The sequence below is a fragment of the Hypanus sabinus genome, chromosome 14 (assembly GCF_030144855.1).
Source record: "Hypanus sabinus isolate sHypSab1 chromosome 14, sHypSab1.hap1, whole genome shotgun sequence".
Classification (NCBI taxonomy): Eukaryota; Metazoa; Chordata; class Chondrichthyes; order Myliobatiformes; family Dasyatidae; genus Hypanus; species Hypanus sabinus.
In genome coordinates, this window is record NC_082719.1 from 85825443 (window position 1) to 85843745 (window position 18303).

General features: G+C 40.4%; 1 protein-coding gene across 1 annotated transcript in view; it reads right to left on the reverse strand.

Moving 5' to 3' along the window:
• Window positions 1-392: 392 nt before the first annotated feature.
• dnai1.2 (dynein, axonemal, intermediate chain 1, paralog 2) overlaps window positions 393-18303 on the reverse strand; it is a 149686-nt gene continuing 131775 nt past the window's right edge. The window contains exons 20-21 of the mRNA XM_059989591.1: window positions 13920-14105; window positions 393-840 (exon numbers count right to left, since the gene is read on the reverse strand). Coding sequence (XP_059845574.1) covers window positions 739-840; window positions 13920-14105 — 288 coding nt within the window. The 3' untranslated portion in view covers window positions 393-738. The remainder of the gene's footprint in view (window positions 841-13919; window positions 14106-18303) is intronic.

Below are 18303 nucleotides of genomic sequence, written 5' to 3' on the forward strand. Positions count from 1 at the left end.
TGTGAATGATAATAAATCTGATTCTAATATGGTCTCTATTGTGAATGGAGAGTGAGAGGGAGCGGTAAGCACCAGTGAGACATTCTGGGATCAATAAACCAGTTGTTTGGAATCAAATGACCTTACCTGGTATCTCAGGGCTGGGTGTGGTTGCACCCTCACTACCCCTTCCCTGCCCTTAGCACTCCTCCTCCACTACATGTCTCACAAACTCTCGCCATCTCTGACATTCTTTGCTCTGGCCAGATTTACCACCCCACATTGTCAAATGTCTAAAGCAGCCTAGCTATATATATATGTGCATAAGAATTTTGCAAAGTACCTTATATTAATTTATAGCACTACTGTGGAAAGTCAAGAATAATTTTTGGTCAATTTCTAGAATATTTTGCTCAAAAGTTTTTATTTCTCTCCAGAATTCAAATACAAGAGTTTATTTTGTAAGTTGCACAAAAGTAATCTACCAGTTCTAAAACATCAGTTTCTCTAGATTTTCATACAAAAAAAAATCATCAATAAGTAGGAGGAAAAATAAATTTGTATATATACTAAGTTGACAGATTTATTTCATCATATCTCAAAACATTCTTATGCTCTTAGGGTTTTGTGCTGTATTTATAAATAAAACATGCAGTGTATTTCATTTCTTAAGCAGTTGTAGCTTTGATTGTGTCGGCCTAAGCGCAATTGCTGATTCATTTGGAAACGTTGAATAAATATCCTCATAGCAAGGGCTAATTAGGTCTCCTTGACATCAGGGTCTCTAACCAGAGCCAGTAGCTTGTCCAGTTTAGCTTTTTCCACTTCAGGCCCTTTTTGCACTTCTTGTCCTTTCTTTGCCTAAAATTGATAGGGATAATAATTAATATGGAGCACAGCACTCAAAATGAGCAGTAATTGTATTAGAGAAACAAGTCTAAATGTTCAGCCATGTAATATCAATTGCATCATGAACCATCATACATTAACAGGATTGTTTTTTCTTTATTTATTTTACAGGATCTGGGTGTCACTGGCAAGGAGTGGATTTATAGCCCACCTATAATTGCTCTTGTTTGGTCATTTCAGAGACAACCACAATGATACACCTAGAGTCACATATACACCTGAGTGGGTCAAAATAGTTGATTTCCACCCCAGAAAGATATTATATTGTATAATATTAATGTAAATAAAGCAACACTTTATATTATAATGAGATGAACATGATAATATTTATTTATTGTTTGGTGACATGTGAATATGGCTAATACCACGAGCATATCTCATCTCGTCTTGGTTTTCTGATTGCTTCATTTCCATTTCTAAGGATATGTAAGGGTCAAACACATTGCAGAGCCTGGAACTAGTAGTTTGATTCTTTCTTTTGGCTTTTCACTCCCATATTTTTATTATTCACATGAATCTAAATTTTCCAGCTCCTATGGCTGGTTTCAGAAACATGTCTCTTGATCAATTATTATAGTGCATACTTTAGTTCTTCCTCTTTTGTTCCTTTGCATAATTAATTAAATTCTATCATTAAAATTTGGCACAGAAGTGTTTAACTGGCTTTATCCTTTATCCTATTCAATTTAATACCAAGAAAATACTGTTCTGGGCGATGATCTCCCAGGAGAATGCCACAGAGACCAGGTTGTTGGCACTGAGCATGGGTCTTGGTGCAGATGGGAAAGAGGGAGAGGAGGGGAGCAGTAGTGATAGGAGACTCAATAGTCAGGGGAACAAACAGGAAATTCTATGGACGTGAACAGAACAGCTGGATGGTATGTTGCCTCCCAGGTGCCAGGGTCAGGGACATCTCAGATTGCATCCACATCATTTTGGAGAGGGAGGGAGAGCAGTCAGATGTCTTGGTACATATTGGTACCAACAACATAGGAAAGGAAAGCAATGAGGTCCTGAAGAGACAATTTAGAGAACTCGGCAGAAAGCTGAGAAGCAGGAACTCCAGGGTAGTAATTTCTGGATTGCTACCTGTGCCATGCATCAGTAAGGGTAGAAACAAGATGATCTGACAGATATATGTGTGGCTGAGAAGCTGGTGCAGAGAGGAAGGCTTCAGGTTCTTGGATCATTGGAATCTCTTCTAGGGGAGGAATGACCTGTACATAAAGGACAGGTTGCACCTGAACCTGAGGAGACCAATATTCTCATGAGCAGGTTTGTTAGAGCTGTTGGGGAGGATTTAAACTAATTTGGTGGGGGATGGGAACTGGAGTGAAGGGACTCAGGATAGGATGGATGGTAAAAATGCAAAGATAGTGTGCTGTCAGACTGTCAGCAAGGGCAGGCAGGAGATTGGACAAAATTGCAGCGAGCAGGGATGCAGAATCACTAAGGGCAGCAAATACAGTACTCAAAGTGTTATATCTCAATTTATGGAGTATGAGAAATAATAAGGATGACCTTGTTGCACTTTTACAGATTATTGGGTATGATGTTGTGGCCATCACTGAGTCATGGCTGAACGATGGTTGTAGCTGGGAGCTGTGTGTCCAAGGTTACACATTGTATTGGAAGGATAGGAAGGTAGGCAAAGAGGGTGGCTCTGCTGATAAAGGATGGCATCAAACCAGTAGAAAGATGTAACATGGGATTGGAAAATGTTAAACCTGGGTTGAGTTAAGAAACTGCAAGGGTAAAAGGACCCTGATGGCAGTTATATACAGGCCTCCAAACAGTAGCCGGGATTACAATAGGAAATAGAAAAAGCATGTCAAAAGGGCAATATTATGATAGTCATGGGAGATTTTAACATGCAGGTAGTTTGGGAAAATCAGTTTGGTAAAGGATCTGAAGAGAGTGAATTTGTTGAATGCCTATGCGATGGCTTTTTAGAGCAGTTTGTCATTGTGCCTACGAGGGGATCAGCTATACTGGATTGGGTGTTAAGTAATGAACTGGAAACAATTGGGGAGCTTAAGGTAAAGGAACCCCAAGGAGGCTGTGATCACAGTATGATTGAGTTCAACTTGAAATCTGACAGGTAGAAAGTAAAGTCTGAATGTAGCAGTATTTTAGTGGAGTAAAGGAAATTACAGTGGTGTAAGAGAGGAGTTGGCCGAGGTAAATTGGAGGGAGATGCTGGTGGGGATGACAGCAGAGCAGCAGTGGCTTGAGTTTCTGGGAAAATGAGGAAAGTGCAGGATAGATGTATTCCAAAAACAAAGAAATACTCAAATGGCAAGATAGTACAACAATGGCTGACAAGGAAAGTCAAAACTAATGTAAAAGCAAAACAGAGCATATGCAACAAAGCAAAAAATAGCAGGAACATAGAGGATTCGAAAGCTTTAAAAACCTACAGAAAGCAACTAAAAGAATCATTAGGAGGGAAAAGATGAAATATGAAAGCAAGCTAGCAAACAATATAAAAATAGACAGTAAAAGCTTTTTCTAGTATATAAAAATAAAAAAAGAGAGATGAGAGTGGATGTAGGACTGCTAGAAAATGAGGCCAAAGAAACAATAATGGGGGACAAGGAGATGGCTAATGAACTAAATAAGTATTTTGCATCAGTCTTCACTGTGGAAGACCCTAGCCAAGTGTTGAAGGGTGTGAGGAAAGAGAAGTGAGTGCAGTTACTATTACAATGGAGAAGATGCTGAAAAACCTAAAGGTACATAAGTCACCTGGGCCAGATGAACTGCACTCTAGGGTTCTGAAAGAGGTAGTGGTAAAGATTGTGGAGGCATTAGTAACAACCTTTCAAGAACCACTGGACTCTGGCATGGTGCTGGAAAACTGGAAAATTACAAATGTCACTCCACTTTTTAAAAAAGGAGAGAGGCAGCAGAAAGGAAATTATAGCCCAGTTAGCCTGACCTCAGTTGTTGGGAAGATGTTGGAGTCAGTTGTTAAGAATGAGGTTCTGGCTGCTGATTACAAGGGAAACACCTTATGACAGCATGGAAAGACTAGCTGACAGGAGGGAATAGATTCCAATGGGCCTGTCATGTGCCAGCTACCCATGACGGCAGTCCTCAATTCAGTTTCAGTATGTTGGAGACACCCATTAATGTCTATCAAATGGAAAGAAAGGAAGATACTCCTAGAGCCTGCAAGAGTGGGGGTGCAAGATAGCTCAATAGCTGATAACAAGGCATCAGACCTAGGAATGGGATCTACCATGAATAAAGAGAGCACTGCCCAAGAAGCCACCAAAACTCCAGCAGCAGTAGAAGGGCACAAGTGCTGGGTGTGCATCTGTGGGTAGGAGAAAGTAACTTCAGAAAAGGGGTTGAAGATTCATCAAGGGAGGAAAAGGTGTTTGAAGAAGTAGGGACGGGGTCTCGCATCAACTAGACCGTCTTGCGAAGCCAATCAACTAAGTCAAGTGAAGCATAGCGACCAGACACAAATCAAACTTTGCAGAGTACCGGCACCCCTGTTACTGAGGAGGTTAGCACAGAAATCCCAGGTGAGGGAACCTCCTAACCACCAACACCTGCTAAGGAGAGAAAGATGAAAAGGTGCAGAACACTTATGAAGTGGCCCAAAACTGCTGTTAAGAAAGAGAAAACCATTGTCAAAGACTTAATGAAAATTTCTGAACAATTAATAGGAGCAGCAGAAAAGAAGTCGAATGCAATGTGAGACATCATCTACAGCTACTGGGGACAGTGATTTGGAGTCAGCGCAAATAAGAGTGGAAAGACATCATCACCACCAATAAAGTGAAGGAGATAGCAGGAGATTGAGCAACTGATTTGAGAAAGGAGACAGCTAAGGAAACAGTGGAAGAAAGCCCCAGATTGTAAGATTGTGAAGGAACTCAGCAGGTATCTATGGAAAAAAGTACAGTCGACGTTTTGGGCCGGGGTTTCCAGGTTTGGGTTTGGGTTTGAATTTCCAGCATCTGCAGATTTTCTCTTGCTTGCAGCAAACATCAGTCAGTTTTGACCAATTTGGCTTTTGAACATCAACAGGAAACTCTTCTTTACTGTATTAGTACAGAGGCTGGCTAGCTACCTGGAAAGAAACAAGTACATTGATACATCTGTACAGAAAACAGGAATTCCAGGGCTCTCTGGGTATTTGGAACATACAAACATGATGTGGCACCAGATCCAAGCAGCTAGGATCTCTATGTGATCTTCCTGGACGTTGCCAATGCATTCAGCTCAATTCCCCTGCACTCCTCTGGGAAGCATTTAACTTCTTTCAGACACTAAAGCCCATTGCAATGCTGGGGACCTGCAATTGTGCTTCACAACTGCAGATTTTACCACAACATGGCAGAGACTGGAAGTAGGCATTATGGCAGGTTGCACTATATCACCCCTGGCCTTCACAATGGCCATGGAGGTCATTTTCAGGACTTCAAGATGGGTGGTATGTGGTGAAAGAACATACCACCCATCTTTGTCTTTCCCCTATTAGGGCATATGGCCAATATAATAACACTGACCACTACAACAGCATGCACCAAGCAACTACTTGGAAGACTGCAGGAAAACATCAAGTAGGCCAGAATGAAAATCAAACCCAGCAAGTCATGAAGCATCTCCATAGTCAAGGGATTGCTGAAATACATCAAGTTCTTGATTGGTGATGACCCAATTCCAACTGTGACTGGACACCCTGTCAAAAGCCTGGGTAGACGGTGAACACCAGTCTCATGGATAAAGCAGGTGCAGAAACTAGAGAAACACATCACCAATGGCCTAGATAACATCAACAAAACTGGAAAACTGAAGCTCTGGTGCTTACAGTTTGGACTCCTAAGAATCCTAGATGTTCCAGGGTGTAACATCAGCCTCTGTGGTAAAGGAGCCCTTGAACTACCTTTCACTGGCTTTACAGAGGACTTCAAGTATTCTAAGCTGCATCCACAGATGACACTCAAAGACTCTCATGACAAGACCATCAGTAATACTGCATGGACCTTATGAACTGGGTGGAAATGCACCCCAGCTGATGCAGTGCAGAAAGCAACTGTTGCCCTTAGGCACAAAGACATTGTGGGGCAAGTCCAACATGGCAGGGGTGGCTTCAGTGTGGCAGCAAGTGGACGCACCTGGCACACAGCCACAATTCCAGAGTGAAGGAAGATGGTTGTTGAGGAAGTATGGTGACAGGAAGAGACAGTCAGAAGTGCAAAGGCTGTCTCCCTGGCTAAGCAGGGGCAATGAATGCAGTAGGAAAGCATTGAGAAGAGGAAAATCAGCTGGAAGGACATATGGGAGATGGAAGCAAACAGACTTAGCTTTTTCATCAGAGCTACATATGATGTGCTTCCCTCACAAAAAACCTTCACCAGTGGATCGGTGAGGACCCAGCTTGACCCCTGCATCTGATTCCGGCAAACCTCAAGTACATCTTGGCAAGCTGCAAAACCAGCCGCACAGAAGGCAGGCACATGGTGTGTCACAACCAGGTCTTGAAAGGTCAGGCAGTGGCAATTGAGACTAAGAGAATAACAACCAACTCCTTCCCCTCTAGAATGACTCTGACACCAACACCATTTGTCCGGGAGGGAGGAAAAAGACTAACAGATCTCCCTCCTAAGCCAGAAACAGGACAGATGAATGTGACCCATGACTGGAAAATGCTGGTGGATGTCATAAACAACTCACCCTTCCACCAGAAACTGCTGCCACCAACCTCAGGCCAGACTTGGTTCTCTGGTCCAATTCATTATGGATTGTTGACATTGTGGAACTCACAGTCCTGTGGGAGGATTCAGTGGCTGAAGCATATGAGCACAAGAGGCTAAACTATACAAACCTGGCAGCTGAAGCTCAGTGACAGGGCTGGAAAACCAAAGGTTGTCCTGTGGAAGTGGGATGTAGTGGATTTATAACCACATCCACCATCAGAATGCCGAAGAAGCTAGGGATCCACGGTCAGACTCTACAGCAAACCATCAAAGCCACATCAAAGGCAGCAAAAGGAAGCAATCATTGGCTTTGGATCAAACAAATAAACCTCTCCTGGGCTCCAAGATAGCATCAAGAGAGTGAGAAGACAATTGGGTGTGACTCTGGAACACCAGGAGTCATTATTGAAACCTACAGAGATGTAGTGGGGCTAATCGATGGAATGTCAAGGAAGGAGTGTGCCCAGTTGAAAACCCATATGTCAACTGTGTGCCACTTCCAACATCAAGGCAGTTTCAAGTAAGTGCTCACAATCCATTGGCACAAGGGATATTAACATCCTATCTTGTGTTTTTTTTTAAATTTTGGAGTACTTGGTGATACACCTCAAGATAGGACAAAGTCAGCATGAGAAAATCTTGCCTGACAAATCTGTTGGAATTCTTTGAGGATATTATAAGTAGGATAGATAAAGGGGATGCAGTGGATGTTGTATATTTTGGATTTTCAGAAGCCTTTTGACAAGGTGGTACACATGAGGCTGCTTACCAAGTTAAGAGCCCATGGTATTACAGGAAAGTTACCGGCATGGTTAGATCATTGGCTGATTGGTAGGAGGCAGCGAGTGGGAATAAAAGGATCCTTTTGTTTGGCTGCCAGTGACTAGTGGTGTTCCACAGGGGTTAGTGTTAGGACTGCTTCTCTTTATGCTGTATATGGCTTTGTTGCCAAGTTTATAGATGATGTGAAGATTGCTGGAGGAGCGGATAGTGCTGAGGAAACAGGAAGGCTGCAGAAGGATTAAACAGATTAGGAGAATGGGCAAGAAAGTAGCAAATGAAATGCAATGTTGGGAAATGCATGGTCATGCACCATGTAGAAGAAATAAATGTGCAGTCTATTTCCTAAATGGGGAGAAAATCCAAAAATCTGAGATGCAAAGGGACTTGGGAAGCCTTGTGTAAAACACTTGAAATGTTAACTTGCAGGTTGAGTTGGAGGTGAGGAAGGCATTAATTTCAAGAGGTCTAGAATATAAGAGCTGGGATATAATGCTAAGGCTTTATAAGGCACTGGTGAGGCCTCATCTTGAGTATTGTGAATGGTTTTGGGTTCCTTATTTGAGAAAAGATGTGCTGGTATTGGAGAGGATTCAAAGGAAGTTCACGAGGATGATTCCAGGAATGAAAGGGTGATCATACGAGGAACGTTTAATGGTTCTGGACCTGTACTCACTTGAATTTAGAAGGATGGGGGTGGGGGGGAGGATTCTCATTGAAACCCTTTGAATGTTGAAAGCTTAGACAGAGTAGATGTGGAAAGGATATTTTCCATGGTGGGGGAGTCTAGGATAAGAGGGCACAGCCTCAGGAGGGGCGTCCATTTGAAACTGATGCAGAGTAATTTCTTTAGCTGGAGGGTGGTGTATTTGTGGAATTTATTACCACAGGCAGGTGTGAAGGTCAATTCATTGGGTGTATTTAAGGCGGAAATTAAAAGGTTCTTGATTAGCCACAGTATCAAAGGTTACGAGGGGAAGGCCAGAGAGTAGGGCTGAAGAAGTTAGAAGAAAGGATCTGCCATGATTGAATGGCGGAGCAGTCACAATGGGCCAAATGTCTAATTCTCCTCCTATGTCTCATGGTCTAAAATGACTCCTCAGTAATATTAAGTTAAGGCTAAGTAAGAACATAAAAGGAAAAGACTTCAGTACAGCTATACACATTGAAATTTAAGCTACTTTACCAATTGAAGCATAATTTGTATGTAATCACTATTTGGGCTAAATATATCATTTGTTACAATTCCAACTATATGTTTGAATGGGATGTTAAAAGGTGCTTAAAAAATGGTTACTTTTTGATTATATTTATAGGCCAGTATTGTCCAGTGAGGGCAACGAGGCAGTACAAGAAGTTAGGATGGTCAGTGATATAAACAGAAGTAGCAATTTTTTTCTTGTTTTGTATTTTGGACATAAGTTCTTTTGTTTCTGGTATTTATTATGGAGAAGAACATTGTAGATAGAAAGTAGAAATTTCTAAGAATTTGTTATTTGCTGAAGTAAATGAAAAATTAACTTGGATGTGCAACAAAAAGGTTGCATAGTCAGTGTGAGTCCACTTATTAATTGTTTCACAGACCAATTTCTCTTCCAATATCTCAGATCTATCATAAGTAACTTTAGATTTCCATTCTAGGCAATATTTTGGTGTGTGTAGAGAACCACAATTCACATTGGTCATAGAATGTAGGTGATTGACAGAAAAACCAAAAATGACATTTGTAAAAGCTTATTATACAAAATTTTAAGGGGTTGTATGCAAAAATATGATGGTTATAGATATGGTAAATGCAAGCAGGCTTTTTACACTGAGGTTGGTGAGACTAGAAAAGGAGGTCCTGGGTTAAGGGTGAAAGGTGAAATGTTTAAAAGGAACATGAGTGGGAACTTGTTTACTTAGAGGGGTGAGAATGTGGAATGAGCTGCCAGCTGAAGTGGTGAATGCAGGTTCGATTTCAACATTTAAGAGAAGTTTGAGTAAGTGCATGGATGGGAGGGGTATGGAGGACTGTGGTCCAAATGCAAGTCGATGGGACAAGGCAGAATAATAATTCTGCATCGACTAAATGGACTAAAGATCCTGTTTATGTGCTGTAGTTCTCTATGATTCCATGATTATGACTATAATGAGTGGCTATGGTTTAGAATAAATTGCCAGGTATCATCGTTGAGACATGATAAGGTGAGCTGAATAAGTGTTTAAAAGGAAATAATTTACAGAGCTGTGGGGAAAGAGCAAGAGACTGAATGTAACTTGATTGCATTTTCATAGAGACAGTACAGACATAACAGTGTAAATAGCCTCTGTTGGTGCTATTACTACTGTGACTCATTGATTCTGTGCCCCCCCCCTTATTTTGCTGCAATGAAAAGAAAATTTATAAATTCATTCCCCCCCTTCTTATGTTCTAAGACTGCAAGGGCAATAAATTACAATCAAAATATTGGTTAAGCAGCAGCAACCGTATACAAATTTGGTTGTGTACCATCAACAAACGATAACATAGCTAGAAGGTGATAGGTGAAGTGGTCCCCCAATTTACGATGGATCTCAGCAATGTAGAGGAGGCCACATTCGGAGCACTGGATACTATAGACGACCCCAGCAAATTCACATGCGAAGTGTTGCCTCACTTGGAAGGACTGTTTAGGGGCCTGAATGGAGGTGAATGGTCAGGTGTAGCATTTTGGCTGCTTTCAGGGATAACTGCTGAGAGTGAGATTAGTGGGAAAGCAGGAAGTGAGTGGGGAGGTAAATATATGTTTAGTGGTAAGATCCCAAGTCCAACATCTTAAATATCTCTATCAGATCTTCTTGTAACCTTCTCTAAAGCCTTCTAAAGCACTTACATCCTTCCCAAAATCTGCTGCCAAGAATTGGGCACAATACTCCACCTGCAGTTCAATCAGTTTTAGTAAGGCTCATTGTGACTAAGTTGCACACATACCCTCTTCTGTGAATAAAGCCAAGAATTTGATATGCCTTCTTTAAACAACGTTCCTAAACTTCTCTGTCACTTACAAAAAAACCATGTAAGCCTCTCTTTTCTCAAAGCCCTTTCTGAATAGTGCTCTTTAGTTTATATTGTCTTTTCACATTCTTATTGAAATGTAACACTTCACATTTCTCAGCATTAAATTTTATCTGATAATAACCCTCCTATTTCACCAATTTATCTAAATCTCATTGAGTTTTACTATTATACACTTCCTAGTTCACATATATCCGAATTTCAACTAAAATTTTGAAATTGCTCTGTGCATCCAAGTTTTAATCATTATTAGGAAAGGCCATGGATCTAGTACACATCCTTGGAGAACATCGTGATTTTACTTCCCTTGAGCTCAAAAATAAACACTTCATTATTTGTACTGCTGTTATAACTCAGTGTCTCAGGACGTCCGGACCCAGCTGCCCTATCCACTTTAAATGCTGTTGGTCTGCTGCCTGCTCATCATCAATGTTTAGCTCATTCAGAATGTCAGTAACATTAAGGTTTGCTCAAAATCCAGTAGGATCTTCATCATTGGCACATCACTGATGAGTGGTCCCATTTCAGAGTTACAGTATTGACACGAAATCTAGAGAAACACTACACAGCACATTTAGGATATCTGCTTAGTTTAACAATAGGGTTGTAGGTATGCAAAAGCATGAAATACTTCTATAAATATCATTTGATTTAAATTTCTGTAAGTTTATAATTAAATTATTTTCAAATCTTAATAACTTGGTAGCGCTATAGTGAATGAAATAATATGGAACTGTACAAATGAAATTCTCATCCCTATATTCCTCCCTTCAGTCTCCTTAAAGATTAGAGATAAAGATTAGCCTTATTTGTCAAATGTATTGTACATCAGAACATACAGTGAAATGTGTTGTGTGCGTCAAACCTCAAATTAATTAGAATTGTGAGGGGAGCCCACAAGTGTCACCAAACTTCTAGCGCCAACATAGCATGTCTGCAGCTCACTAACCACATGCCTCTGAAATGTGCGAGGTAACAGGAGCACTCAGAGGAAATCAATGTGGTCATGGAGAGAGCATACAAACTCCTTTTAAACTGCAGTGGTATTTAAACCCTGATCTTACAGCTAGCACTGTGAAACATTGCTTCAACCGCTATATTAACGTGGTGACTCTTTATTCCATGGTCCACAGTTCTCTTCTATCAGATTCCCTCTTTTCAGCCTTTTGCCACCTCCCAGTTTCTTACATCATTTCTACTCCCCACCTCCTCTCACCTAGATTCATGTTTCACTCCACTATCTCCTCCACGCTTTTATATTGGTTATCTCCCTACTTTCCAGTACTGAAACTAGACTGTCAACTTCCCTCTATGAAAGCTGCTTGACTCACTGAGTTCATCTAGGATTTTGAATGTTCTTCCAGATTTCCACCATCTGAAAGAGTGTTTCATCCTCAATGCACTTACATTCAGAGAAGAAGCTGGAGGGCATTCAATATTTTCTACTATTTCTCAATCGTTCTCTATTGCGCTGGTGGCGCAATGGCATCAGCGCCAGACTCTGGAGCGAAGGCTCCCGAGTTTGAATCCAAATCGGGTCGCCCCTGAGCACGCTTTCCATCTGTGCCGGGTTGAGCATTGAGCTAGCCACTCGGCCTCATAAAAAATACAAGGGTCAAGTCAGGAACATTCATATCGAGATCCGAAAGGAGACCAATCCTGACACTACGCACCAGACAAGAATGGCTGACTGTCTGGTGCAACACGCTAAAAAAAATATTTATAAGTGTGAAGTGATTCATTTTGTTAGGTCAAATATGATGGCAGAATATAGTATTAATGGTAAGACTCTTACAGTGTGGAGGATAAGAGAAATCTTGGGGCCCGAGTCCAAAGGACACTCAAAGCAGCTGCGTAGGTTGACTCTGTGGTTAAGAAGGCATACAATGTATTGGCCTTCATCAATCGTGGAATTGAATTTTGGAGCCAAGAGGTAATGTTGCAGCTATATAGGACCCTGGTCAGACCCCACTTGGAATACTGTGCTCAGTTCTGGTCGCCTCACTACAGGAAGGATGTGGAAGCCATAGAAAGGATGTAGAGGAGATTTACAAGGATATTGCCTGGATTGGGGAGCATGCCTTATGAGAATAGGTTGAGTGAACTTGGCCTTTTCTCCTTGGAGCAATGGAGGATGAGGAGTGACCTGATATAGGTGTATAAGATGATGAGAGGCACTGATTATGTGGACAGTCAGAGGCTTTTTCCCAGGGCTGAAATGGTTGCCACAAGAGGACACAGGTCTAAGGTGCTGGGGAGTAGGTACAGAGGAGATATCAGGGGTAAGTTTTTTACTCAGACAGTGGTGAGTGCGTGGAATGGGCTGCCAGTAGCGGTGGTGGAGGTGGATGCGATAGAGTCTTTTAAGAGACTTTTGGATAGGTACATGGAGCTTAAAAAAATAGAGGGCTATAGGTAAGCAGAGTAATTTCTAAGGTTGGGATATGTACGGGACAACTTTGTGAGCCGAAGGGCCTGTATTGTGCTGTAGGTTTTCTATGTCTCATGTCCCCAACTACAACTCTGCATCCAATTGCACAAAGTTTAAAGTTGCAGAAGGGTTGAGTGTCCAAGTGCATTATTTTCACAAGATTGTTGTGTAAATACAGTGACTGATTAGGAAAGTTAACATGATTTTATTATTCATAGGGGAATTAAAATACAAAAATGGGGAGGTACACTTCATTTATATAAGGCGTTGCTGAGACCACAGCCTTGTCATGAAGACAATGTACAGTATTGTGGTCTCCTCTTTAAGGAAGCATTCTAATACGTTAGGGTCAGTTCAGATTAGATTTACTAGACTAGCACGTGGAATGGGTAGTTTCTCTTAGGAGGAAATGTTGGATTAGCTAGGCTTGCATTTATTGGAGTTTGGAAGAGTGCAAGGGGATGACTGAAACGTACAATATCCCAAGGAGTCTTAACAGGGTGGATATGGAGCAGATTTTACTTGAGGATGTAGAACTAGGGGTCATTGCAAAGATAAGAAGTTGACTTTAAGATAGAGATGCAGGACTAAATAAACATTGGATACTTTCATTTTGCTGAATGCCTAGTCAGCCACATGTAACGGCAAATGATGCCTTAATGTGACTTGGAGCATTGCAGCAAGTTAGTGTAACCGAGTGGTTGGAAAGTTCATGATAATGAAGTGCCAGCTGGGTCCACTTCTCATATATTTCACTCATCTGATGAAGATTCCTCTTCATTTTCATCAAATTACAATAATAGATCTAAAGAAAAACTTACAGGTTATGCCATTCTGCATTGTACTTACTGAGTACGATGTAATTAGGCAAGCCCTTAATGCATGGCATCTCTTTGAATGTCAAAGTTTGGCATTTTATTACCCACATACTTCACAAAAGAATTATTTTTTTTAAAAATCACATTTAATTAATATATTTTAGAGCTAAAGGAGATAATAGAGTCTTTGGAGAAAAATTGTAGCACTCTGTTGCATAATACATCAGAAATTCAAGATACTGTCTTACCTTTGGCTGTTTTCGGAGATTTGGAGACAACTTCAACATTGTCACACCACCACGCTCATCTCCGACCATTATGATGGGGTGGGTTGGATTGAATGCAATATGTGTGAGTTTATTTCTCTTCTTGTTCACGATAGCTTGCTCACAAATTGGTTCATATTTGTTAACATTTAAATCATACACGTGAACCTGGATCGAAAAAAAGTTCAAAGTGTTTAGGATGAACTTTAAATTTTGATTAAGAGTAGTGATGTGAAGTATGAAGAATGAAATGAAGAAATAAGCTAAACTCTGAAATGTTGGAGAAGCTTTCATAATATATCCTTGCATGCCTTTGATGCCCTGTGGCTGAATTTACAGAAATATTAGGAAATAACTAACTCTAAAACCAGGAGACAGACACTCTGTCCTTGCCTAAATTGCTACAAAGGGTATACATTTAATTTGATTTCACCTTCCAGTTAAAAAATTTCCTCCACCGTCCCTCTTCTTCTATTCCCCACTCTGTCCCCTTACCTCTTCTCACCTGCCTATCACCTCCCGTGGATCCCATCCTTTACTTCAATGGTCCACTCTCCTCTCCTATCAGATTCTTTCCTCTCCAGCTCTTTACTTTTCCTACACACCTGGCGTCAGCTATCAACTTCGAGCTATCCTCCTCCTCTCCTCACCTTTTTATTCTGACGTCTTCCTCCCTCATTTCCAGCCCAAAATGCTGATTGTTTATTCATTTCCATGTATGTTGCTGGACCTGCTGAGTTCCTCCAGCATTTTGTATGTGTTACAATAGGATGTTATTTAAATGGACACACCATCAAAGAGAAGACTGTATAATCCAAACTACTCAAATGAGTAAGCCTTCTAAAGAAATTTAATATGTACAATGTGCCATGGGATGTTCCATTTCACTGTAAATAGTAGATTTCCTGTCAGAATGCTTGAAGAATTAAATATAAATGTAGTAGGGGATAATTCAGGACAATGATTTTTGTGATTCCAGTAGCTCACAATCTTAGCAAAAACGTTCAGGGTTTTTCAGTGATACTTTTATGAATACAAAACACTGTAAATCATGGCCTTTATTTTATATTTTCTTTAAAGTTAATATTGAAATATTATTCAGTGGTTATGAAGTAGTGTTAATGGACCAGCAGCCAAAATTCTGGATCTATTTATCCAGAGATCTAAGATCAAGTTTCATCATGACAATTTAATTTCAGTTCCTGAAGTAAAAAAAAACTACACAAATTACTAGATTAGCAATGGATTCAGGAGAGGACATATGGCATCCTTGCCCACTTTGTTATTATGGGACCCCAGATCTTTAGTGCGGTCCGCACTCATGTGCTTTACCATACCACTCAGACCAATATGAGTTAGAGATGGGCAATAAATGCTGGCCTTGACAGCAATGTCCAGATGCTGAGAATAAAGTGAGGGAAGAAGCAACAGCAAGTCAGAGATGACTCACCTTCTGACATCCCAACACACATATTCCACAGAAATGGCAGATGATTCCATGTTCTTTGTTGAAAGCAATGTCAATGTCACACCAGATATACCCAACAATATCCAGGACAACGTAATCTCCTTATGTGAAAAGTCCACTTTCATTTGCCGGCTTCCTATCTTACAGGAGTGACAGTAATGTATTTCACTCAATTAAGGAGATTGCAGTCTCTCCTCCTGGTGAATACAATGCTGCATTATCCTTGTCAGTGCACACAGCAGGCCATGTAACCAGGCCTCAAATAGTTATTTGCATTAAAGTCACATCTTACAAAAACCTGTTTATCATCTTGACAGGCAACGCCTGACACTTACATTTTATTTCTTATTAAGGAATGCAAAAATAAAAAGAAATACCTCCTGCAAGTGTTATAGATGAATAATTATTGATTCAGAATAAAATGTTTTATTATATATTTTGAGTCTTTTTTTTTCTTATACTGCAGCAACTGCCACCACTGGGTTATAAACTGGGTTATGGATGAGAGGTGTTTGGAGGGATATGGTTCAGGTGCAGGTCAGTGGGACTAGGCAGAAAAATGGTTTGGCACAGCCAAGAAGGGCCAAAAGAACTGCTTCTGTGCTGTAATGTTCTATGGCTCTATGATAAACGTGCAGGAGCAGTAAGTGCCTTGCTCAAGGACACACACACTGCCTTGGCTGAGGCTTGAACTAGCAACCTTCAAATTGCTAGCCCAAAGCCTTAACCACTTGGCCATGCACTGAATAATTGATGCTAGGCAGAGAGAACAGATCTTTTTGACAAATTAAACCAAATGTATTAGTTGGGTAGGTTTACTTAGTTCAATATGTCTCTACTTGGTATGAGTGATGAGTGTTGTTCAGGGATGGTTTAGCAGCAGATCAGACAGCATCTACGGAGGGAAATCAACAGTCAATATTTTGGGTTGAAACTCTTCTTTGTGACTGGAAAGGGGGCAGAAGACAGATTAAGAAGGTGGGGGAGGGGAAAGAGTACAAGTCAGCAGTTTACTCTCCCTTTCTAGTCCAGATGAAGGATTTCAGCCCTAAAGAGGTGCTACAGTAGCGTAGTGGTTAGCGCAACACTACTAAAGTTCAGGGTGTTGGAGTTCAATCCCTGCAACCTCTCTTAAGGAGTCTGAACCCTATGGAATGAATGGGTTTTCTCTGGGTCCTTTGGTTTTCTTCCCACAGTCCAAAGATATACAAGTTAATTGGGCATTGTAAATTGTCCTGTGATCAGGCGAGGGTTAAATCAAGGATTGCTGGACAGTGTGGCTCCAAGAGCCAGAAGGGCTATTTGTGCTGAATCTCTAAAACATTGACTGTGTATTTCCCTCCATAGATGCTGCCTGACCTGCTGAGTTCCTCCAGCATTTTGTGTGTGTTTCTCTGGATTTCCAGCATCTGCAAAAGCTCTAACTGGCAGCAGGGATAGAGAGGGCAGACACAAAGATCAGCACCTTTTCAATCACTTAATTTATATTCATTGTCTCACTAATTCACAGATTTATAACCATAATGTATTACTTGGAACCACTTTATGGATGATGAAGAAGGCAGCCTTGCTCATTTTGAGATATTTTGCATCAATCTCTATTTTTGTAAATAAACAACAGCCTTCCCAAAATTAAGTGGCTTCCATTCTTTCATTTATCAAGTCCATGCCACTCTAATGTGCCCACACACTGGTCCCCCATAATTTGTCTGACTTTTGTCCCTAATGATCTGATTGACATCCATCCTGCTCTTTGACTTGTACCTAACCAACTCTATTAATTGTCTCTCAGAACTCACTTTTTTTGTCATTCCACCCTCTCCCTCTGTCTCACAGAGAATAAAATATACATTTTCTTGCAAGGTAGGAAACTACTGAGATAATGTTCATGTTATTGTACAGACAATAATATAACAAAATACCATATTGCTATATTTTTATATGAGAATTCCTGAGAGAATGCATTTAATCATAGCATTTAGTATTTTTCTCCATTTGAAGAGAAAGAAATTCAGTTATCTTATTACAACTGAACTGTGCCTGGCTGCTTGTTCATTTCATGTATATGGTGAAACGGCAGCCTGTTACTAAAATGAATCTGTGTTTGAAGTAGCCAGTCCATTAATTGGATCCAAAATGAAATCTGATTTTCTATGTGTCTATCTTTGCTTTGGAGAGATGGTATACTTAGCCATGTATTGAAGTCCCTTAGAGGCTGATTGTTTTTGTTGGAACCAGCACAAAAATAATCACCTCTATTGTTGGACGTGATTGAATTTTGAAAGTCAGAAAGAAGCAACAGGAAATACTTATTATTTTCCTTTCTATTTGCTTTGACATGTTATATCAAATCCCTATTTATATGTTTTGACAGATTTCTGACTTATATTTTGAATTTATACATCTTTAAGATGTTGAGAGTGGAATGACAGAGGTACAACTTACCATAATGAAGCCGGCTATTTGTTGTATTGATACAAGTGAAAATAACTTCCTTTCAGAATGAGATGTTAAAAAGAGTAAAATTTTGAAACAGTAGGGTTTAAACTGAGCATTTCTGGATGGAGTCAACCTTGCTCTCTTGGTGTAGTTTCCATTTCAGTAATGTGGAGGATACCATCTTTCCCTGTGCTTGCTCCTTGTCAAAACATTGTAAATATAGTACTAATCAAACACTTATGGGTCAACTTGGTCTTCACAACACAGCAGGGGATTGAATCATCATAGTTCAAAATTCTATTCTTCACCTTTCATCCTTTACCCCAAAATACACAGTACAAAAGATTCTGCAGATGCTGGAAATCAAAAGTAACACACACACAAAATGATGGAGGAACTCAGCAGGTCAGGCAACATCTATAGGGAGGAATAAAGAGTCGATGTTTTGGGTCAAGGTAC